Source organism: Eurypyga helias, unplaced genomic scaffold (assembly GCF_000690775.1).
Source record: "Eurypyga helias isolate BGI_N326 unplaced genomic scaffold, ASM69077v1 scaffold16805, whole genome shotgun sequence".
NCBI lineage: Eukaryota > Metazoa > Chordata > Aves > Eurypygiformes > Eurypygidae > Eurypyga > Eurypyga helias.
Genome location: NW_010252232.1, coordinates 38,492 through 57,715, shown reverse-complemented (window position 1 = coordinate 57,715; position 19,224 = coordinate 38,492). Strand labels below are relative to the sequence as shown.

Sequence of the window (19,224 nt, the reverse complement as noted above, 5' to 3'; positions counted from 1 at the left end):
CATGGAGCAGATCCTTCTGGAACTACACTAAGGCACATAGAAGATAAGGAGGTGATTGGTGACAGCCAACATGGCTTCACTAAGGGCAAATCATGCCTGACCACTATGATGGCTGCCTACGATGGGGTCACAACCTTGGAGGATAAGGGAACAGCAACCAATGTCAACTACCTGGACTTGTGTGAAGTATTTGACATTGTTCCACATGACATACCTGTCTCTAAATTGGAGAGACATGGATTTGATGGGTGGACCACTTGGTGGATAAGAAACTGGCTTGATGGTCACACTCAAAGAGGTGTTGTCAATGGCTCCATGTCCAAGTGGGGACCAGTGACGAGTGGCATTCCTCAGGGGTCAGTGCTGGGACTGGTGCAACCGGCCAGGCTGGATGAGGCTTGGAGCAACCTGGTCTAGTGGAAGGTGTTCCTGCCCATGGCAGGGGGGTTGGAACTAGATGGTCTTTAAGGTCCCTTCCAACCCAAACCATTCCATGATGCTGTGAATGATAACTGGATGCGTGGAGTGCTTTATTTTGTTTAGACTCAAAAAACCATGAAAATAAATGATACAATACAAAGACATCAATAGCCTTGAACCAGTGAAACTAATTCCACACGGTCCACGCACATTCTTGTTAACACTATTATCCAGGTCTCCTTCCTGACAGTATTTGCGATAGCTATTAATATAAAAATGAAGCGGAACCGAACAAAACCTTTAGTCCAGTAAAGAGCAAAGAATGTCAGTCATGTTAGGAACTTCATATCAAAATAATTTTAAAAAAAGCTTAAAGAAATTATTATTGCATTTTTTAGCAGATTGTTTACAATTAATTAAATACATGTTTGCTTTTCCCCTTCATCACACACTATAGTGTCACACTGTACCATAACTCTCCAAAATTTATCTCTGAGTACAACATAGACAAATATAGAGACAATTCCCTAGGAAAAAGTCACTACTTACTGAATTCAGTGTTCAAATAGACTGTTTTGTTCGTGGAAGCCATCTACCATTTGGTGTATTTATATTTCTTCTCTAAATATTTTTGTGACATAGATTTTTATTTTCATGACAATGAAATAGAAATGAAAATGGAAGTAGCAAAACTTGATCATATTTACATTAATGCCATCTCAAACATATATTTTGGCAAGAGACAGGTATTCACATGTGATCTTGCCTTCATTCTTTTTCAAAATATGAGGCAAGTTACCATTTGTTTTTCACACATATAGTCCCCATGCAATTATTATTGTCATTAACAGTAAGATCATCACATCTTTCTCTCAACTAAAATACTACACTCAGAACTCAGATTGCAGAAAATAGTGAGGAACAATACTGGGTTTGAATGTTCTGTCCTCAGTTTCTGTAGCACTCTTCTAGGATCCTTTTCTGCTCTCTGCTAGAGACATTACTCAGCAGTGAGTAAATTAATACGATCAATAACAATCTAGCCTATTTAATACCACAAGCTCTCTTGACGTCAACTGTAATAATAATTTTGAGAAATTACTTTCCTCACACTTTACTGAAATGCACTAGGAAGTCTCACAGTCAGAAATCTGGGTCCAACTTTCTCCCCAGATCCTAGTCTAAGTGACACTAAAGTCATAGGGTTTTGCCGCAATCACATGGGTGAGGTTTCCCCTCACAAAGGTCTCATGAAAGTATGACAGGCACTGCTAAACAAAAGGAGACAGTGGGTACTGAGTACAGCTCTACTCTGCATGGGCATAACATGCTTTAGTCCCTTTGGACTGTTCTACCTTACGTCTTTGGCCAGAGTACCTTGAGCATCCAAAAGCTGTGGCTGATCTTTTCCAGCCTCCTCCACCCTGCACTGTGATGTTGTTCCATGCCTGTCATTTAAGGCGCTTCAAATACAAGGTTTTTAAGTGCTGACTGTTATTTAATAGTTTAAGACTATTTTCAAATGATAAATCTAATAAAATGTGAGCTAGCCATTTACACATGGCAAGATCAAGTTTCAATTTTGTCATGCACACATGGAATACGAATGAGTCAGACAGTTACTTCTGGAGCTTTACAAGGACTTTCTGTTCTGTAATAGTATTACCCCTGGACAATGTAATGTCACTCTGACAGTGGTAATTTCCTAGCAGATACTCTCTTCCATATTTATAGAAACTGATAAGAATTCTGCTGATTGCTAGTGACATTCTGTCTAGACTACAGAGACAGAGAGATCCACTCGAGAAATGAATGTTATATATTAGAGCAATATTTCATATGTTAATGTCTAGGAGAACAAAATTATCCTACAAGAGGCAGAGCAATTAGTGTTCTAAGAAGTTAAGAACCAGTAGCAACAAAGAATACTCGTCTAGGAGGACAACTGAGACAATTGAGTCAAAGGTAAAAAGGTGACAAACTCTGAAAGAGTCACTGTGATCATCAGCTCTGCCTTTCCTTTAGACTCAAAACAAAAGAATGACCTAGTATTAAATCCTGCTTGTGTGTAAGTGTATAAGGAGGAGGGGAATGGGGCAGAAAGACAAGAGAAGAAGAGTGATTAAAATACTCCCAGAGATTAAGGATACAATCTTGCCTTAGTGATAAATAACCCCTAGGTTACTCCAATCACTAAAACAACCTGCTCTTAAAAAAAGGGGTATTTTATAGAGCTGTCAAGCTTGAATTCTAGCCTAGCCTCAGCTTTCAGGTGTTGAATCTTATTTTTTTTCCTACAGCTGAGTAGAAAATCTTTTATTGCCACTATTTTGTTGCTCGCATAAACTGGGCTTCCACAGCAACCTACTCTCCATTAAAAAAAAAAAAACCCATGTCGTACACCTTAGCCCTACTCTGCTGGAATGTTTTCCAATCCTTTACTCATATTCACACCTCTTCTTCAAATCCTTAGTGATTTATAATTATTCTCTTTTCCCTTAGGTACGCCAGGCCAGCATGCAGAACTCCATGGAGGCTATCTCAGTCACATAAGGAAATAGTATAAACCCTCTTCTTCTCAAAATTCTCCTGCCAGCACGTACAAGGATAGAGAGTGGCCAAGAGATTTGTTGGTTATTCTCAAGCTCAATTCATCCCCTGAAATTCAAAGTCAAGAGCACCTCTACTCTAAGTAAACTCAGAAATATACTGGAGAATAAACTTCGTGGTTACCACTTTATCCTTACAACTACAGCTTGAGGGTGACCAATCTGAAAAAACATGTCACTCTTGACTCTTATTCTTCTGTAATTACTCTTCTGTAATTCTCAGTACAGAATCCACTTCAGCAACACAGACCTTCGGTCAATACATCATGAGAACATTACCATGTATAAGTTTAAAACTCTATTTATAAATCTGAGATTACAACTGCCAGGAAGTCATGTTTTAGCTCAGTAGAATCTCCAGCAATATCAAAAGATTTGAATCTGCAGAATTTTTATCTTGGTTACTAAAGGAATACACAAACATCCTGCAATACAGTTAGATCTAAATGATCAAATCATAAATTGTGTTGACATTATTCAAGAAGGATGCTTGCTAAGGCATTTTTGCTGTCTCTAGTCTCAAAAAAACCCCACTTTCAAACATATTTTTCTTGCAGTAAAGGGTAAGTACAGTATCCTGTCAACTCTCAGGCTATCGTTCTGAAGGAAACTGGTTGCCCAGAGATGTTGTGGATGCCCCATCCCTGGATGTCTTCAAGGCCAGGCTGGATGTGGCTTTGAGCAACCTGGTCTAGTGCAAGGTGTCCCTGCCCATGGCAGGGGGGTTGGAACTGGATGGTCTTTAAGGTCCCTTCCAACCCAAACCATTCTATGATTCTATGAAGGAAAAACAAAACTCATTTTCTAATGCTTCAACTACTCTCCATTGAAAAGATCCAACTCATTGAATTTATTTACCACAGCTGTCCTCATCACTATCATCTTCACAGTCAGCTTGACCATCACACCTTCTGGATGCCAGGACACACCTCCCAGAACGGCACTTGAAGTGACTGGGTGAGCATTCTGTCAATGACAAGGAACAGGGAGAAACAAGCTCAACCATCACAAGGGCACTTACTTCTTTATCACTGTGACTGTTTGGGAAGGGTAAATGACAGGAATAGAAAGCTTGTGCGATAGTAAACCAGAACTATGTAGCAGGCAAGACTCTTAACACCTGCACTGTGTATGGGGTGGAGCAATATTTTCCAGAGCTCTCCTCACATACTCTGTTGAATTTCAAAGCTTTGACAAGTAATTGGCATAAGACGTTTAGATTGTGGGCATGGATTTTCTAGCTACTTTTCTCACTGTAGTGGTGTTGTGCGAAGCAGGAACAGATCATCTGATGTGCTGAAAGGAGTATAAGAGATCCCAAGGATAAAAAAAAAAAAATTATTTGTATTTTGGCAATTGTGTGGATATTTGAATTAATACAATTTTTTTTAAATGTTCACTAATTAACTCTTACATCGCTTCTGCCTCATCTTACAGAGTACCATTTTGAGGAAGGTTTATTTAGATGGTTTTGAAAAACCCACCCATTTTTTCACACTGTACATGTCACTGATTTACATGTACAACCACCATCATACGTTGCTTTTTTTTTTTTTTCCTTCCTGTAGAAACTCTCAGATATTTAATACCATGCAGTTCCTTCGGTAAATTTGAGGATTCATTAAACAGATGTACCAAAAATATCATCAATGAACTCAGTAGCCTTGGAAACTAACATTCTAATGATAAAAGGTATGTGATCTATACTGCCTTCATTTAAGAATAACAACTCATTACAAAAATAACGAAGTTTACAATGTATACTGTCTTGGCCAGCAGTATTCTTGGATTCAGCACTGACTGGAGAACAAGTTAAGCAATTCAGCACATTGTAGTAACTGTCAACTATAGCTTAAGGTGGAGAATCACCTATATTTCTAATCATAAACATTTTAAATGCTCTCAGAAGCTTAATTTCTTTTGTTATATGTGGGGTTTTTTTCAGACATATTTTTACAACATTTTAAACTTCCCAGGGAGGACTTTCTAACCAACATTGGTAGTCAGCAGAAATCTGGCACTGAATCAACACAAAATTCTAGCAGTGTGTGTGTGTGTGTATATATATACAAATTCTATATAATATTCTATATGTATAGTATAACTATTCTATGTGTCAAAGCCAAATGATCTAGTAACACAGGGTGGAAGGTTAAAAGACATGTGATACATGAGAAAATTAAATCATGTTATTTTTCTTTAACTCACCTTGTGTCAAAATCTTTCTTACCCACACACTGCTGTGCAAATATGGATAATTGCTTTCCATTGGCCCACTGCTGTAGAGGGACATTATCTCCTTGTCTCTCAAGAGTCCTCCAGCAAAGGATTTCATTACTATGGTATTATATGTCTTTATAAAATCCTCACAGTGATACATGGGCACACAGGCTTTGCTTGAAGACACAGTAATAACTGCTGCATATACTTCACTGGTTTTTCATCTCTGCACTATATTCGCAGCGATACATCTTCACTAAAAGAACTAGACCAACTAGCTTTCCCCCATTGCTTTCTCTGAGCAAGATCAAGGCTGTGGAAAGAGCCTCATCACCAGGTAGGTGAGCAGGAGGAGAAGAGTGAGAATTGAGCACGATCAGCATATTGCAGGCACTGTACCACACAACACCTGGCTATTTTCCCCAGCTACTTTACTGCTTTTTGTCAAGACAAAACTTATGGCAGGATCCCCACAAATCTCGCATGTGATGACCACTGCAGAAGAAAGGGCTGCACAGCTTCTCTCTTCATACATACAAAGAATATCTAGAAGCATTTAAGGCGATTTTATTCTTTTGTTCCGTGTTCGCACCCACAATGATTAGTATTATGGCTGAACTCAAAAACTTAAATTTGTCAGTTGCTACTGAAGCTGGTTTGGCATAACTCTCTACAAAACTTTCCCCAAACAAAAACCAAGAGCAAACAATAGTTGGCAAATACATTAACATTACAATGTTTGTCTCAGAGCTGTTGTGGGGCTCAGCTTTTTTAAGGTTGCTAAGAGTCTGCCTCCAGGGTAGAAAAGTATTATTATTTTATCTAAATAGGGAAAAATATGAAGTCTAAACACAGGCAAGCAGTAGGTGTGGTGTTGGCAACAAAACTCAAATACTCACTTTCACACACGGAGGGCAATTGATCCTTCATTCAAATAGATTTCTCAGATTTCTTTAAATAGATTTATTCCTCTTACCTGCAAACTATAGGTACCCAAATTCCCTAAAACCCAGTTTGGAATTATTTCCACAGTTGAAATATTATAATTTAAAGAGGAGGTAATGGGGAAAGTAAAGCAGTGACTTTAGGAACCTAATTAAATCTTTAATTTCCTGTTATATGTATTTATAGGAATTACCTTCTACACCTTCATCTGGTGTTAGACAAGTCTGGTTGTCCGAGTTCTCATCTGGAAACTGAGTGCAGTCAGTATCTTCCGGCCACTGCAGACCTACAATCCCAAGCACCGACTCACAGCGTTCCTTGGATTGTACACATAATGTCCTGAGGAGGCAAAGTGGAATTGCACATAATAACTGAGTGAAAGTCTTAGAAATTCCCAGTTATTGGAAGTTAATAATCCTAGCTAAAGTTAAAGATGAAGATCAAGGAAAAATTAGTTTTCTTTACATGGAAATAAAATATACCAAAAGATATGTTGCTACTGTTGAAGCATTATTTTAAGTTACTGTATGCAGACTATTACCTGAGTTAGAACAGAGTAGCTAAATATAATCCTCTCTTCTGTAAGGGGTGGCAGAGAACCCTTTTTTAAGAAGCACTAACTGCCCCCCTTCAGGAAAAAAGCCGAATTGGTTTTGTGGGTGTGTGTTTCCGATGATGCTCCCTCCAAAACCATGTGGGTTTAGAAGGACAAAATACTTCAACCTGCAAACAAAAGAGCAAAGAACTCTCCAGGGATATAATGAAATCAAACGTTTGGGGAAAAATCAAAGCACAACCAGTCTAGTCCGAAGAATGTTGTCAGTTGGAGAAACAGAAGCCTGTATCACGCCTGGAAAAGGGCAGGAATATCATCCTCCTACTGCATTTTTTTCCCCCGTAGAAAGACAGAACATACAAAAATAGTTCACTCTATCTAGATTAATATCCTGTCTCTCATAATACCCAATGTCAAATGTTTCAAAAGTACAGAGAGAAAATACATCATAGAAAAATCCCCTATTATTTTAAGCTTTATTTTAAACATTTAGCAATTACTTTGCCTGGAATCATAGCTGATGTGCTGCTCAGTAGAATAGTCTTTTATCTGTGGTATTTTAAATCCCTGTTTGTTTCAAATAAATCTTTTTTTTTTTTTTTTTGTGGAATATTAACTAGGCAAGATGGGATGAGGAACCTCAACATCCATTTCATCTCTTCCTCCAAACAGAAAATATGCACCATGTTTAACAGGTGTTTGTCTAACCTGTACTTAAAAACTCTTCAGTTAGCAAGATTTCATATACTCCCTTATCACTCATTCTCATACACAGGTATCTATGGCTTTCCTCCTAGCTGACCTATAGCTCTCCTGATGTACCTTAAATCCACTGCTTCCTGGTTCAACCTCAGTGAACATGGTGAACAATTTATTTTCTCACAGAAGCTCACTTGCACCTACCTGTAGGCTATGATGTCTCCCCAGTCTTCTCTTGTTTCTGGACTCAGCAATTTGTTTCACTGCACCTTTTAGATCATATTTTCTAATCTTAGAAGCATTTGGACTTTCTCCTACCATTTCAAAGAAAATTCTCCCTTGTTCTTATAGGTTGAAAAATATTCATTAGTAGGATCCCACATGTTTCTATTTTTTTCAGTTCTCCTCATGTCACTTTTAACTTGCCTTTCATTTAATTAGATTTAATTTTACAGATCCTTACTCTAGGAACAGACACCCCTTTCATGGAAGGCATTTTATTCCACTCATTTTCCTTTAATCTTTTGACCAACGCACCATGTTTTTTTCCTGCAATAAGCCTCAAGAAATGCAATGACTAAACCCAAGCAAACAGATCCATTTAGGATCAATTACTTTATGTTCTTTTGAGAAAACAATACATTATTAATCTTCTCAAATTTAATTCTGTTTTGAGGGATTGCATGAAGAAGAGACAATGTTTCTCTGCACCAAATGATGCACCATTGAGTTGAGCAGCTGGAAGGAAGGGATTAATGGATTGACATTGGTTAACCATGATACAGTTACAGACTCTCTCTTTCCTTTTAGATCCTCCTCAATATCAAAAAGGTTGACTCACACCACTTTATAACCTCAGCTTGCTGAATGCCAGAATTTTTATTTAACAGTGGCAAAAACCCCAAACCAACAACAATACGTTGAATACATTTTAGAAGTTTGAATTTGTTAGGGAAGACTCTAAGCCATTTCTGTCCTGTGTTCTCTGCACACTCAAATCTTTGGCCAAAGCTGACCCTTTCCAAAAGCTATTGCAAGCCATTTAGTTGCCAGTTTGTTGTGAAAGAATTAAAATGTAGATGATCTTCAAAGCAGTGCCCATCACAGTGCATATGGAAGGCTATTGCAATACTGCTAGGAAAATTGGAAGAGCAATTGGGGTTTTTTTTCCCAATCCTTCCCATACCGAGTCTCACAGTTGGGCTATCACAATACACTGGTAATGGACTTCTTTGTTTACTTCTCAGTCAAAGCTCATCTGTAGTACTGTCTATGAATCAATCCAACAAGTTAACAGTTAACAAAAGTACGTATCGCAAAGCAGAGGAATCTCCCCCTTCTTGGTAGGAGAAAGAAATGAAAGGTAAAAAAATATATATGTGTGTGTGTACCATAGAAATGTGTCATTTTCTGCAATGGAATTCAGACTAACACTTTAAAAAAATATTCAGCAGTTAACTAAAAAAATCTCTTTTCCAATTCAAATACAGTAATGGGATGCCTAAATTGGTGCCAACATATAAAGGGCATGAGATTTTACCAGGGTTATTCTTCATACACATCGATTACAGTTTTGAAACAACACCAAAGTCAGCTGAAGACTACTGAAACACAGTGTAATTTCTGTGTCATTACAGGCTAAGGTGACGAGGAAGGCATTCCCTGGTCACAAAATAAGGGACACGGACAGGTATATTGGAATGTCTTGAGACCCAGAATTTCCAGAAGCTGCCCAGCACCTTACAGAGTCAATTCACAGCAAAGCTAGTTTGTAATTATAAGGGAACAGGAATTTCTGAGCCTATTACATACATTCTTCCCCAGTGAAACTCTGTTTGTGTTCATGGGAACCCAGCACACACTTAGCTTCACAGATTATTTCACCAGATATAGACTAATATTACCAGAGGTGAAGGTACTATCAGAGGTGAAGAATACTGTTCAGAATTTGAAAACATACTTGATAGATCAATGAATGGCCTCAATAACAGCAAGTTCAGTTATTTTAAAAAAATCCTCTTTACCTGCATTCCTTGCTTCAAAATTTCATTAAGACCATTATAGTTAAAAAATAAAGGATGTCAGTCAAACTAATAACACAATGAGAATGGTCATGCAGTTGGACTAGATGATAACTGCAGGTCCCTTCCAACTGAAATAAGTCTATTCAATATATACGTTTTGAAAATTACTGAACTGCTGTTTCTCTCCTTGTTTTAAATACTTCAGATACTTATCACGCACATGTAATGAACAGTGTTTAACGATCTTATAAAATATGGTTCTCTACCTTTTTGCTACGGCATTCCAAAGCAAAATCTCTGGCATTTTCAATGGAACAGAAAATTGGGAAAGACAAATATGACAGACAATGTCAGTCAAGAATTACTTGTAGTAGAGTACCTGCAAGGTGGGATCCGCTGATTTGTATGGGGGTCACATTTTGGTACTAAGATTGTACAGGCAAAAAACATAAGGTACTTGTAGCAGTTGGTCTGAACCAAGGCTGGGAAAAGAGAAGACTCCCAGCTGATAGAGGCTTCCTTCTGCGTCCTGTGGCCCAGGTAGTTTGGGTAGTAAGTATGGTTGTAAGGCAAGTTCATACAGAGTTCCAGAGTAATGGGTTCACACTGACCTTTCACAAAAAGAAAACAAAAAAAAAGAAAGAAACACAAATGGTGTGACATTAAATGAAATACAGAAGAAATTATTACATAAGTATTTAAAAAATTTATCATTCGGGTGTTTCCTCTCAGGCCTGAGAAACTAAAACTCTCGGAGCTCAAGACCCCATCCAAGCCTATTCATGCCAGTAAAGAAAGGTGGGTTTGACCTCTGCCTACCTAATAACCTATTCAGAAACTTATATTCCCTTACCAATATGCATTAGCTTCCTGAGTAACATCTTAACTTTAATAGGGTATGATAAACCATTCTTATAAAGAGATTTATTCTTTTCAGATTAGCTTTCTGATGATTTTCAAGAGCTCCTGTACCATACAGCAACGCAGTTCCTACTGATGTACTATGCTACCATAACACACCTCATACTGGCAGGGCATTTGTCAAAATTAAGACTGGGATCATAGGATACTTTGGGTTGGAAAGGATCTCAGGAGGCCTCTAGTCCAATGTCCTGCACAAAGCTCAGCTCTGAGAACTGATCAGGTTTCTGAAGGATTTATTCAATCGGGTCTTGAAAAATCACTAATGACGCAGACTGCACAGTTCCTCTGTACAGAAAACAGAAGGCAGGATTTGTTTTATTTAATTGTTTGCATCTCAAAATCTGAGGGAAGAATGGGGACAATTAGGTTATGTACTGCGCAAACACTGAGTAACAGACAATCTACATGCTAATAATTTAATTCAGACAAGGCATAATTGATAATAAAGAGAACAATGAGCAAGAGCACAATATATTCAACAGCTACAAGTCTAGATGATTTCACAGACTACAGCTATATACAAAAATCACCCAGCTCATAAGGGGTTTATCACAACACATATGGAACTGAAACTGAAGTTATACAGCTTTCATATTTCTTCCCAAATCGGTAGTCAGAAATATTTATTTTTTCATTTTTTCTTTTCAAGTGTACTATTCAAAAGTCATTTGTTATCGAAAGACTGCATATATCTGCCTATTCTGGAAGCACATGTATCTTAACATGATTGATATTCTCCGTTAGCCAGCTGCTACTGTGAGTTGCCAGCACTTTGTGGCAACTATGTGATCCTCTAGCTGGATCTTTGGGAGGCAATTGAAAGAAGATCCAGCAGTCAATTATTCAGCTGATCAGCGGAACCCGACAGTCTTTCTTGGACTGGCATTCCCTGTTATAACCTCTTCTAGTATTTACCCCTAATCTGAGGATCCCAAAGCTCATTTCATATACAGCTTGTCCTTTCTGCTAAATCCTTGCATACTGCCAATACTAAATGATTTCTGCTGTCTCAAAAAACTTAGTCCCAGCTTTGGGGTACAGGAAGTTCAAAAACTTCAACAATCCTCCTCACACTACTGCCATTTCCTTTTCTGCATGACGAGCTCTCCCTTGTCCTCCCACACTTCAGGCACATATGCCCAGATCAGTTTGGTTTTGTCCTTTGATTTTTCCCCAGTAAGCATCTTTTCTTGATGTGTACAGAATATTACATGTTCATCAATATTTCATTATGAAACCCCAGTAAATGAACACAAAAGTACATACAGTGATCTAAGTGTTTGTGTTAACATAACATTATTCAGGACTAAAAGGTAGAAATGCACATATATCATTCTCTATTTTGTTATGCCTCATATTTATAGGGGTTTAGGTGAGTTCTAGAAGACAATCCAGTCCACTGAAATGCCTCTGTAGGTCAGTTCTTCACGTGTTTTCAATATGATTACCCTTTTCACACTTTGGAAAGCTTCTGTCACATTACGTGCAAAAGTGTCATCGTATGCTTGAAAAGATTACTTTCGACCCTCACACCCAATTCCCTACAATCCACAAGCAGAGTAACAAATAGACTACACACTCCAGGGGAATATCTGACTGAAGTAATTGTAAGGTTAATCTTTCCTTCTCATATCTCTCCTACAGTTTAAGAGAACTCACTACTCTCTCATTTACAACCTGGTAAGTGAGGAACAAGAAATAAAATTCATTGCATCTTTTATCCCAAATCAAACTCTCAAACAGATTATGCCTGGGTTTAATGTCTTCATGTATTTATTATTAGCTCGCCTTACCTACTATATAGGAATTAGTGCCAAACACAGTAACAGAATGGCAGAGTGGCTGAGGTTGGAGGGGACCTCCGGAGGTCGTCTGGTCCAACCCCTTTTGCTCAAGCAGGGCCACCGACAGCCCGTTGTGCAGAACCATGCCCAGACAGCCTTTGACTGTCTCCAAGGATGGAGTCTCCACAACTTCTTTGGGCCACCTGTGTTCAATCACCCTCGCAGTAAAAAAAGCCTTTTCTTATGTTCAGAGGGAACCTCCTGTTGAAACAGGAGGTTTTTACTATCTTGTTTTTTCTTTACAGCTTGTACCCATTACCTCTAGTCCTGACACTGAGCTCCAAAATAGCCTGGGTCTGTCTTCTTTATACTGTCCCTTCAGATATTTGTTCTGCTGTGCTAAATATGTTGTAACTGCATTATAATGCCAGCCTAGTCTGATCACACATTATCACACATGGAGGACATCCATCATATTAAATATTGCAAAATGTGGCCTATGCTTTGGTATTTTCCAACCAAAGAGTTATTTGGGCCAGAAAATACTGCTTTGTCAAAACTGAAATTTTCCACGGGAGTGCTCATCTCTTACCAAAGATGAAATAACTCTGGTCAAAATATGAACAGGGAAAATAACATGAAAAAAGACAATAGTACTTCCAGATGTTATGCAAGAAAAATCTCTCCCAAATTCTTTTGCTGTTCCATTGTGTATGAACAATTAAATATTCACTGGACTAGAAAAAGACAGATGATCCAGAGGTCTAATTCAGATTATGTGTAACTCCTGTCAAGAATTACAGACTGTTGCCCATAATATGATGAGGAAACATCTTGACTAAAAAGCTCTTGTGTTTCTCATGACATGGAATTAGAACATTATTTCAGAACTCAAACATCATGTGTCAAGAAATGTTTTTCACTGTCTTGTAACATAGTCCTAGCCACTCAAACATTTTCCAAAATTGCTGTCCGTACATACAGTGGGATACAAAAATCTGCCTTTATCAGGAAATTATTTTGGATCACAGGACAAAGTGCTCTGGACAACAGGAAGTCTCATACCAATTTATCCACAAGGAAGACAAATCCATGAAAGAAAGTACACTTTCAGCTCTCTCTTACCGTGAGAAAGACTCAACTTGCTTGAAAGGCTGTTACCTTTTACAGGACTGTAGTCACTGTTTGTGAAAGATAATTTGCTTAAAACAGAACTGCTCCCTGAGTATGTAAGAACCAGAGGCTACTGTGGGAATGTACACATTTTCCTACTTGTTGGATAAGGTAGCTGCTGGTTCGCCAGCCAAATAGATGACCTGTCTTATGCATGACTGGTGACTACACAGCCATCAGATGTGAGTCCAATGTTGATCCTGTCACAATATAACAGATAAAATGTAAATAAGTATTTAAAAATAAATAAAATTACAAAACACTCCATTTTTTTGACCTGAGTAAATGTAAATTTGCTAGAGTCTTAAACATAGATAACGGGGTTTAGTGTAACGCTTGTTAAGTTTTGGAAGCATTATGAGTAAAGAAGCTCTGAAACAGCAGATAGAAATATGAAAGTCCCTGTTCCTGGATAAACCGCAGCTTTGTGGCCAAGTCAGTGATGCTCAAATGGAGAAACTGAGAAACAATACCTGGTTTTAGAGGCATAGGCTGGTAAAGCTGCTGCTTTTCCTGCAGGCATAGATGTCTGGGACAAAACTACTTTCACTCCCATGAACCTTCTGCCCTCAGAGACTAAATCTTATCATACAGATTTAACTTATGAGTAGCTAGAGTGGAGTTATTCAAGCCAGTTAATTACTATCTCAGTGAATACTCTTGTATTCTAACTTTAAAATATGAGGAAAATATGACCTTCAAATCTCAAAGACAAGAAAAGATTACTTGAAGAACTTTCTTTGGAGATGCCAGGAACCTACAGCTTAAAGGCATTTTAGCAGGAAATGCAGATTTGATCAACAACCAACGTAATTTAATTTGTTGTGATATCTCACATTTGATTTCTCCTTGATTTGTGTATCTATCCCAAGATATATTCTTCCTTTACACCAGAAGGGAGACAACGCCTCATAAGAGATAATATCCAAACATGAATTTCAAGACACAGGGGAGAAAACAACCAAGATGAAGATAGCTGAGATTTAAAAATTTTTTAAAAAGTGAAATTATTTTAAAATTTTCAATTCTATTGCATGTTTGTTTTTTTTAAATGAAGTGGATTGTTATTAGTTTTGTGTTACATGGATACCTTCCCATTTCATAACCTTTTCTAAATATTTCTTGGATGAGAATGTTGGTTTGGTTCACAACAGGCAAGTGAAAAAAAAAAAAATCTACTACTCTAATCATCTTAGAAGATTCTTTCTCACCTGAATAGTTTGATTATTGACACTGATTAGAGGACAGACCTACACAGGTGATGTAGACAGTAGGCACCTGCTGCAGGCCACCTTAGCAAAAAGAGAAGGTGGAACACTCCTTCAGAGAGCTGCCTCATGATTACAGGGCCTGGTACTTGTAAGAGTTTCAGTCATGCTGATATCTGCTTGAAGGACAGGAAGTTGGTCATAAAGGAAGGCATCCTTAGAGCACAGGAAGAGTCCATTCCAATACAAAGCAAGTCAAGCAAGTGTGGCATTAAGGCCACCTTGGCTGAACAAGGATCTTGCCACCAAACACAAAAATAAATATAGAGAATACAATAATTGAGTTAGAAAAGCCAAAGCTCAGGTAGAGTTTAAACTATTGAGCAATATAAAGGGCAAGAAGGAGAGCTCTGCTAAGTACACTGGCAGCAAAAGGAAACAAAAGAAAAATGTGGGTCTGCTGCTCTCTGGGGCAGGGAAACTAGTGACCAGGGACACGGAAAAGACCAAAATACTCAATGTCTTTTCTGCCTCGCCTCAGCTTCAACTGAGGAATGTCACTGGAAGGCTACTTTATATAATCTTTAAAAGGTCATGGTAACCCTGACATCTGATGACTGCAAAAAGGTAAACATCACATCCATCTTTTAAGAAGGACAAGAAGGAGGATCCAGGGGACTAAAGGCCAGTCAGTCTATGCTCAGTCCTCAGGCTATGTCTACACTTTCATATGTAAGTGAAGGCAAGCCTGCCCATGTGCCAAGGTGACCCAAATTGATCTGACTGTATTAACATATCACCAAGTTTTAATTAATTCTGAATACAGTTCACCCCAGTTTCAAAACCCAGCCAAATACACTTCTTCTGAGTATCTCAGAAGATACTGCATCACACAAGTGAGAAACAGAGCTCCTCAGAAGTAAATGTACAGTGGGCAGAGGAGGCTTGCATGGATGGTATAGTGCAGGACATAGAAATGAAGATATGCAGTGTAGAAGACCCCAGTCCTCCACAATATCTATTGGTCAGACGAATAACTACTTTTGCCAGTTTGAATATCAGTATTATTCCTTCATAAAAGGGCTAAAAGTTCTCCAGAGTACTAAACACAGTACCATGGTTTCTTACAGTTTGAAAATAAACCAGCAGCTTCTACCTTAAACTAAACAACATAGCATAAGGGTATGTAAATAATGAATGTCATTAAATATTAAGAAAAAGTGCAACTGTAAACACCCATTAAGAACATATAGAAAATTCACAGAAAGGAAAATACCTCAATGTCAAATGTTATGCATATTTCTTAGTACATCAATAATCAAGAGTTACAATGAAACTTTTGGGTCAACTTTGCCCTTTTCAATACTTAATCATTACCCATGTGCATTAGATAGTAAATTAAGGTATTACTTACTGTGTCCTATTCTGCATCCTCATTATACTCTAAAGCAGTGACAATATGAAACATGTGACCTACTTACTGCAGTTTGTCTGGCTGTTTCTCATCTCACAGAGAGAAGTTCCACAGGGATCAGGACAGGAAATACATCTCTGGTCTCCCTCCTGACAGAGGGTTTGACCTGAGAAAAATAGAAATGCACTATTCTAATTATTTACCAGATTAATAAAAATAACTGGAGTGTAGTGATGAGAAAATACAGTTTACATTACAATTAAGTTTTTTATTTACATAGCTGAGTAAGTGCCCTACAGCATCAGCATTTCCAGTGCAGTAAGGAAGTGTTGCAAGGAAGAAAAGGGTGCAGCATTGTCCAGATGTCACTTTTCTTTAGCACTATCTGTAATATAAGAATTTATATCTCAGTTTCTGAATGAGAGGTATAGATCTCTGAAAGTTATTTACCGTGATCCTCTGGTGGAGTATGAAAAGTAATGTAAATCAGATTTCAAAGGGAACAATAAGTACTAGCTGAAAGAGAATGCCTTCTGGGAATTATTCTTCAGTGCCATGCAGTTGATCTGCTTCTCATTTTATGATTGTTTTGGTGGACAATAAAAACCATCCTGAAGAAAGGTCGTCAGAACTCAAGCTTTATTGTCCTTCTTTGGCTGGTTAGAAACCAAATAACAACAAGAAACCCAAGAAGACCATGGTCCTAAAGATGGAATTCAGAATAACTAAAACCAGCACTTCACCAAAACGTTTCTGAGCACATTACCTGGACGGTTAGTTCCTCTGAGAAATCCCTGGACTTCTCTCTGTCTCTTAGTGGTGACAGCTCCTTTCCAAACCATTACATTCTCTCTTCCATATGACTTTAGCAAAATCAGTCATTTAATTTACTGTTCTGTACACAGAGACTGAACAGTTCAGATTTTATCATCTCAGCCTGTTTCAAATGGTTCATTGCAACTATTGCTTAGTGTTTGTATTGCACTACTGTCCATGAACATTCATCATTCAGTCACGGCATCCTTATATTGGGCATACAGAGAATGCTGAAGAAACACCTTGTTTCAATGACTTTGACCACAACCTTGTCCCAGAGAACTGATGATGTAGTCATAGCTATTCATAATTATGTGGATTTACTTCCCTTCATGCATGTTATATGTTGAAGCAATGGAGGTGCTTTCTTTTGCTGTAGCAATCGACTGTCTTGTTTTACAGGTGCATCTGACTGCAAAACGGAACTTGAAAGGTTGGGAAAACATTCTGACTTCTAAAACTGTCACAAATCTTTACATTGAATTAATTTTTAAAGTTTGCTCCAACACCTTCTTATCCCACATTGGAAGAGCTTTTCAACTCTTTAAAAATCCCTGTGCTACAGAGTAGATTCTTTTGATCTTAGCACGGTCAATGCTGAATTTCTATACGCACTCTACCCTGCCTTCCTGCCTTTTGAAGGGAATCACAGAACCACCTGTGGGTACATCTATGGATGATTTCTATTGTCACAAAATTAATGCCAGCAGTAACGTTAATACATGCCAGACCTTTCATTTCCTTAAGATATGTAGCGAGGGAGACCATTTTTCCCATTTGGATATAGATGAAGCAATGGTCATCTGTAATCCCTATATGTATATACTTCTACTATTACACAAGGTCCCTGTATCCTTATATAAGCAAGTGTCCAGTACATCTTGACCTCAAATTTCTATGCTGATTTCACATATATCTGTCTTTGTAACAAAACAAATATTCCATACCACTTCTGCCCTAACTTCACTGCCTCTGCTAGGCATATACTTAATACAAAGACTTCTTTGCTCTACAAATTAGTTTGGGTATGTTCTACTACATTTTCTGTATTTGCTGAAATCAATGTCATACATAAGAAATAGAAAAAGAAGTTGCAAACAAGACTTCTGCCTTGCTACAAGGACTTTGCAAAGAACTAGAAAGGAACCATCCAAACAAAGTGCAAATTCTGCTTACATATTCTCATGCAAATTTAGGATGGACAGGATATGGTTGCATAAAGAAAGAATTTTGCTTTATACAACAATGCAAAATATTAGATTTTTTTTCACACTGAAGAATGAATAATAAGAACAAGGAAAGCTTTCATGTTTAAAAGCTTTGCAGTTTAATGCTAAGCAAGAAGGCATATTGCGAGATCACTGACTACATAATTATCACTCCACCCTACTCCTATGCATGTATTATCCTTGAAGACCTGTTTGTCTTACCAAAAAAAGACTCTCAACCATTTCTTCAACATCCACAATGACAATAAGCTGTAAAAACAAGACATCACTGACTTCTACCCCAGACCACGCATCGACATGATCAAATTCTCAATTAATAATGGTAAAAAAAAATTTAGAAGCTTAAGTTGGGTGAATTTTAAAAGTTGAAATGGTTGATTATAGAATGCTCTAAATAGTTTTGTAATTTTCAGTTTACCTCATTCTCGTACCTCATCTCTTCTATATTAAAAATGATAGTTTCATTATCAGCAAGGGAAACAGAGGATCATGGAATTCATCAAACAAGACTGTGGTTGGACATCAGAAAAATTGATTAATAAAACTGAGCATTTTGTGAGACTGCACAGTCAGAACTAACGCCAAAACTTGGTCCTTGGCTTTTAGATTGCCACAGTCAAAACTGGAAGAAATTGCATATAAGACTTTTTTGCAACATCAACATTAATTGCGAAGAAGAATAATGGTAATTTCTGTGTTTCAACTTCTCAGTTATTTTTTGGAATGGAGCTGTTTAAATTGGAGTAGGAAGATCCCATGAAATTAATATGAACAGAAGGGACTGAGTAGGCACACTTATGAAAGGATTTCTTCTAGACTGCTTTCCTAAAGAAATGAGGGTTATATAACCACACTGTGTATTTATGACAAAAGGTCTGTTCGAGGCTAATACCTTTTGAATAGGTTGCCCTATTACCACTACATCTTACAGCTGTAGTTTTCTAAATAAAAGAGAATTACTTTAATTTCTTAAAAGTAAGATTAATCAGAGAAAGACATAATTCTCACATTGAAGAAAAGGCTGCAATCTGAACCTACAGCTTATTAGAAACAAGAGAACTACATTGAAAAATACCTTCAAACGTTGAAGCCATTCACAACATGACAGCAGTACCAAAATCATAGAATTATAGAATGGTTTGGGTTGGAAGGGACCTTAAAGATCATCTAGTTCCAACCCCCCAAAATGTACCACAGGACACA

At 37.7% G+C, this 19,224-nt stretch overlaps 1 protein-coding gene across 1 annotated transcript in view; it reads right to left on the bottom strand.

The window, feature by feature from the left end:
- LOC104510141 (atrial natriuretic peptide-converting enzyme-like) overlaps positions 1 to 19,224 on the bottom strand; it is a gene marked incomplete at its 3' end in the record, with an annotated part of 46,671 nt that overhangs the window by 1,607 nt on the left and 25,840 nt on the right. The window contains exons 7-10 of the mRNA XM_010152302.1: positions 16,044 to 16,142; positions 9,853 to 10,084; positions 6,388 to 6,533; positions 3,888 to 3,995 (exon numbers count right to left, since the gene is read on the bottom strand). Of these exons, the coding sequence (XP_010150604.1) occupies positions 3,888 to 3,995; positions 6,388 to 6,533; positions 9,853 to 10,084; positions 16,044 to 16,142 (585 nt within the window). The remainder of the gene's footprint in view (positions 1 to 3,887; positions 3,996 to 6,387; positions 6,534 to 9,852; positions 10,085 to 16,043; positions 16,143 to 19,224) is intronic.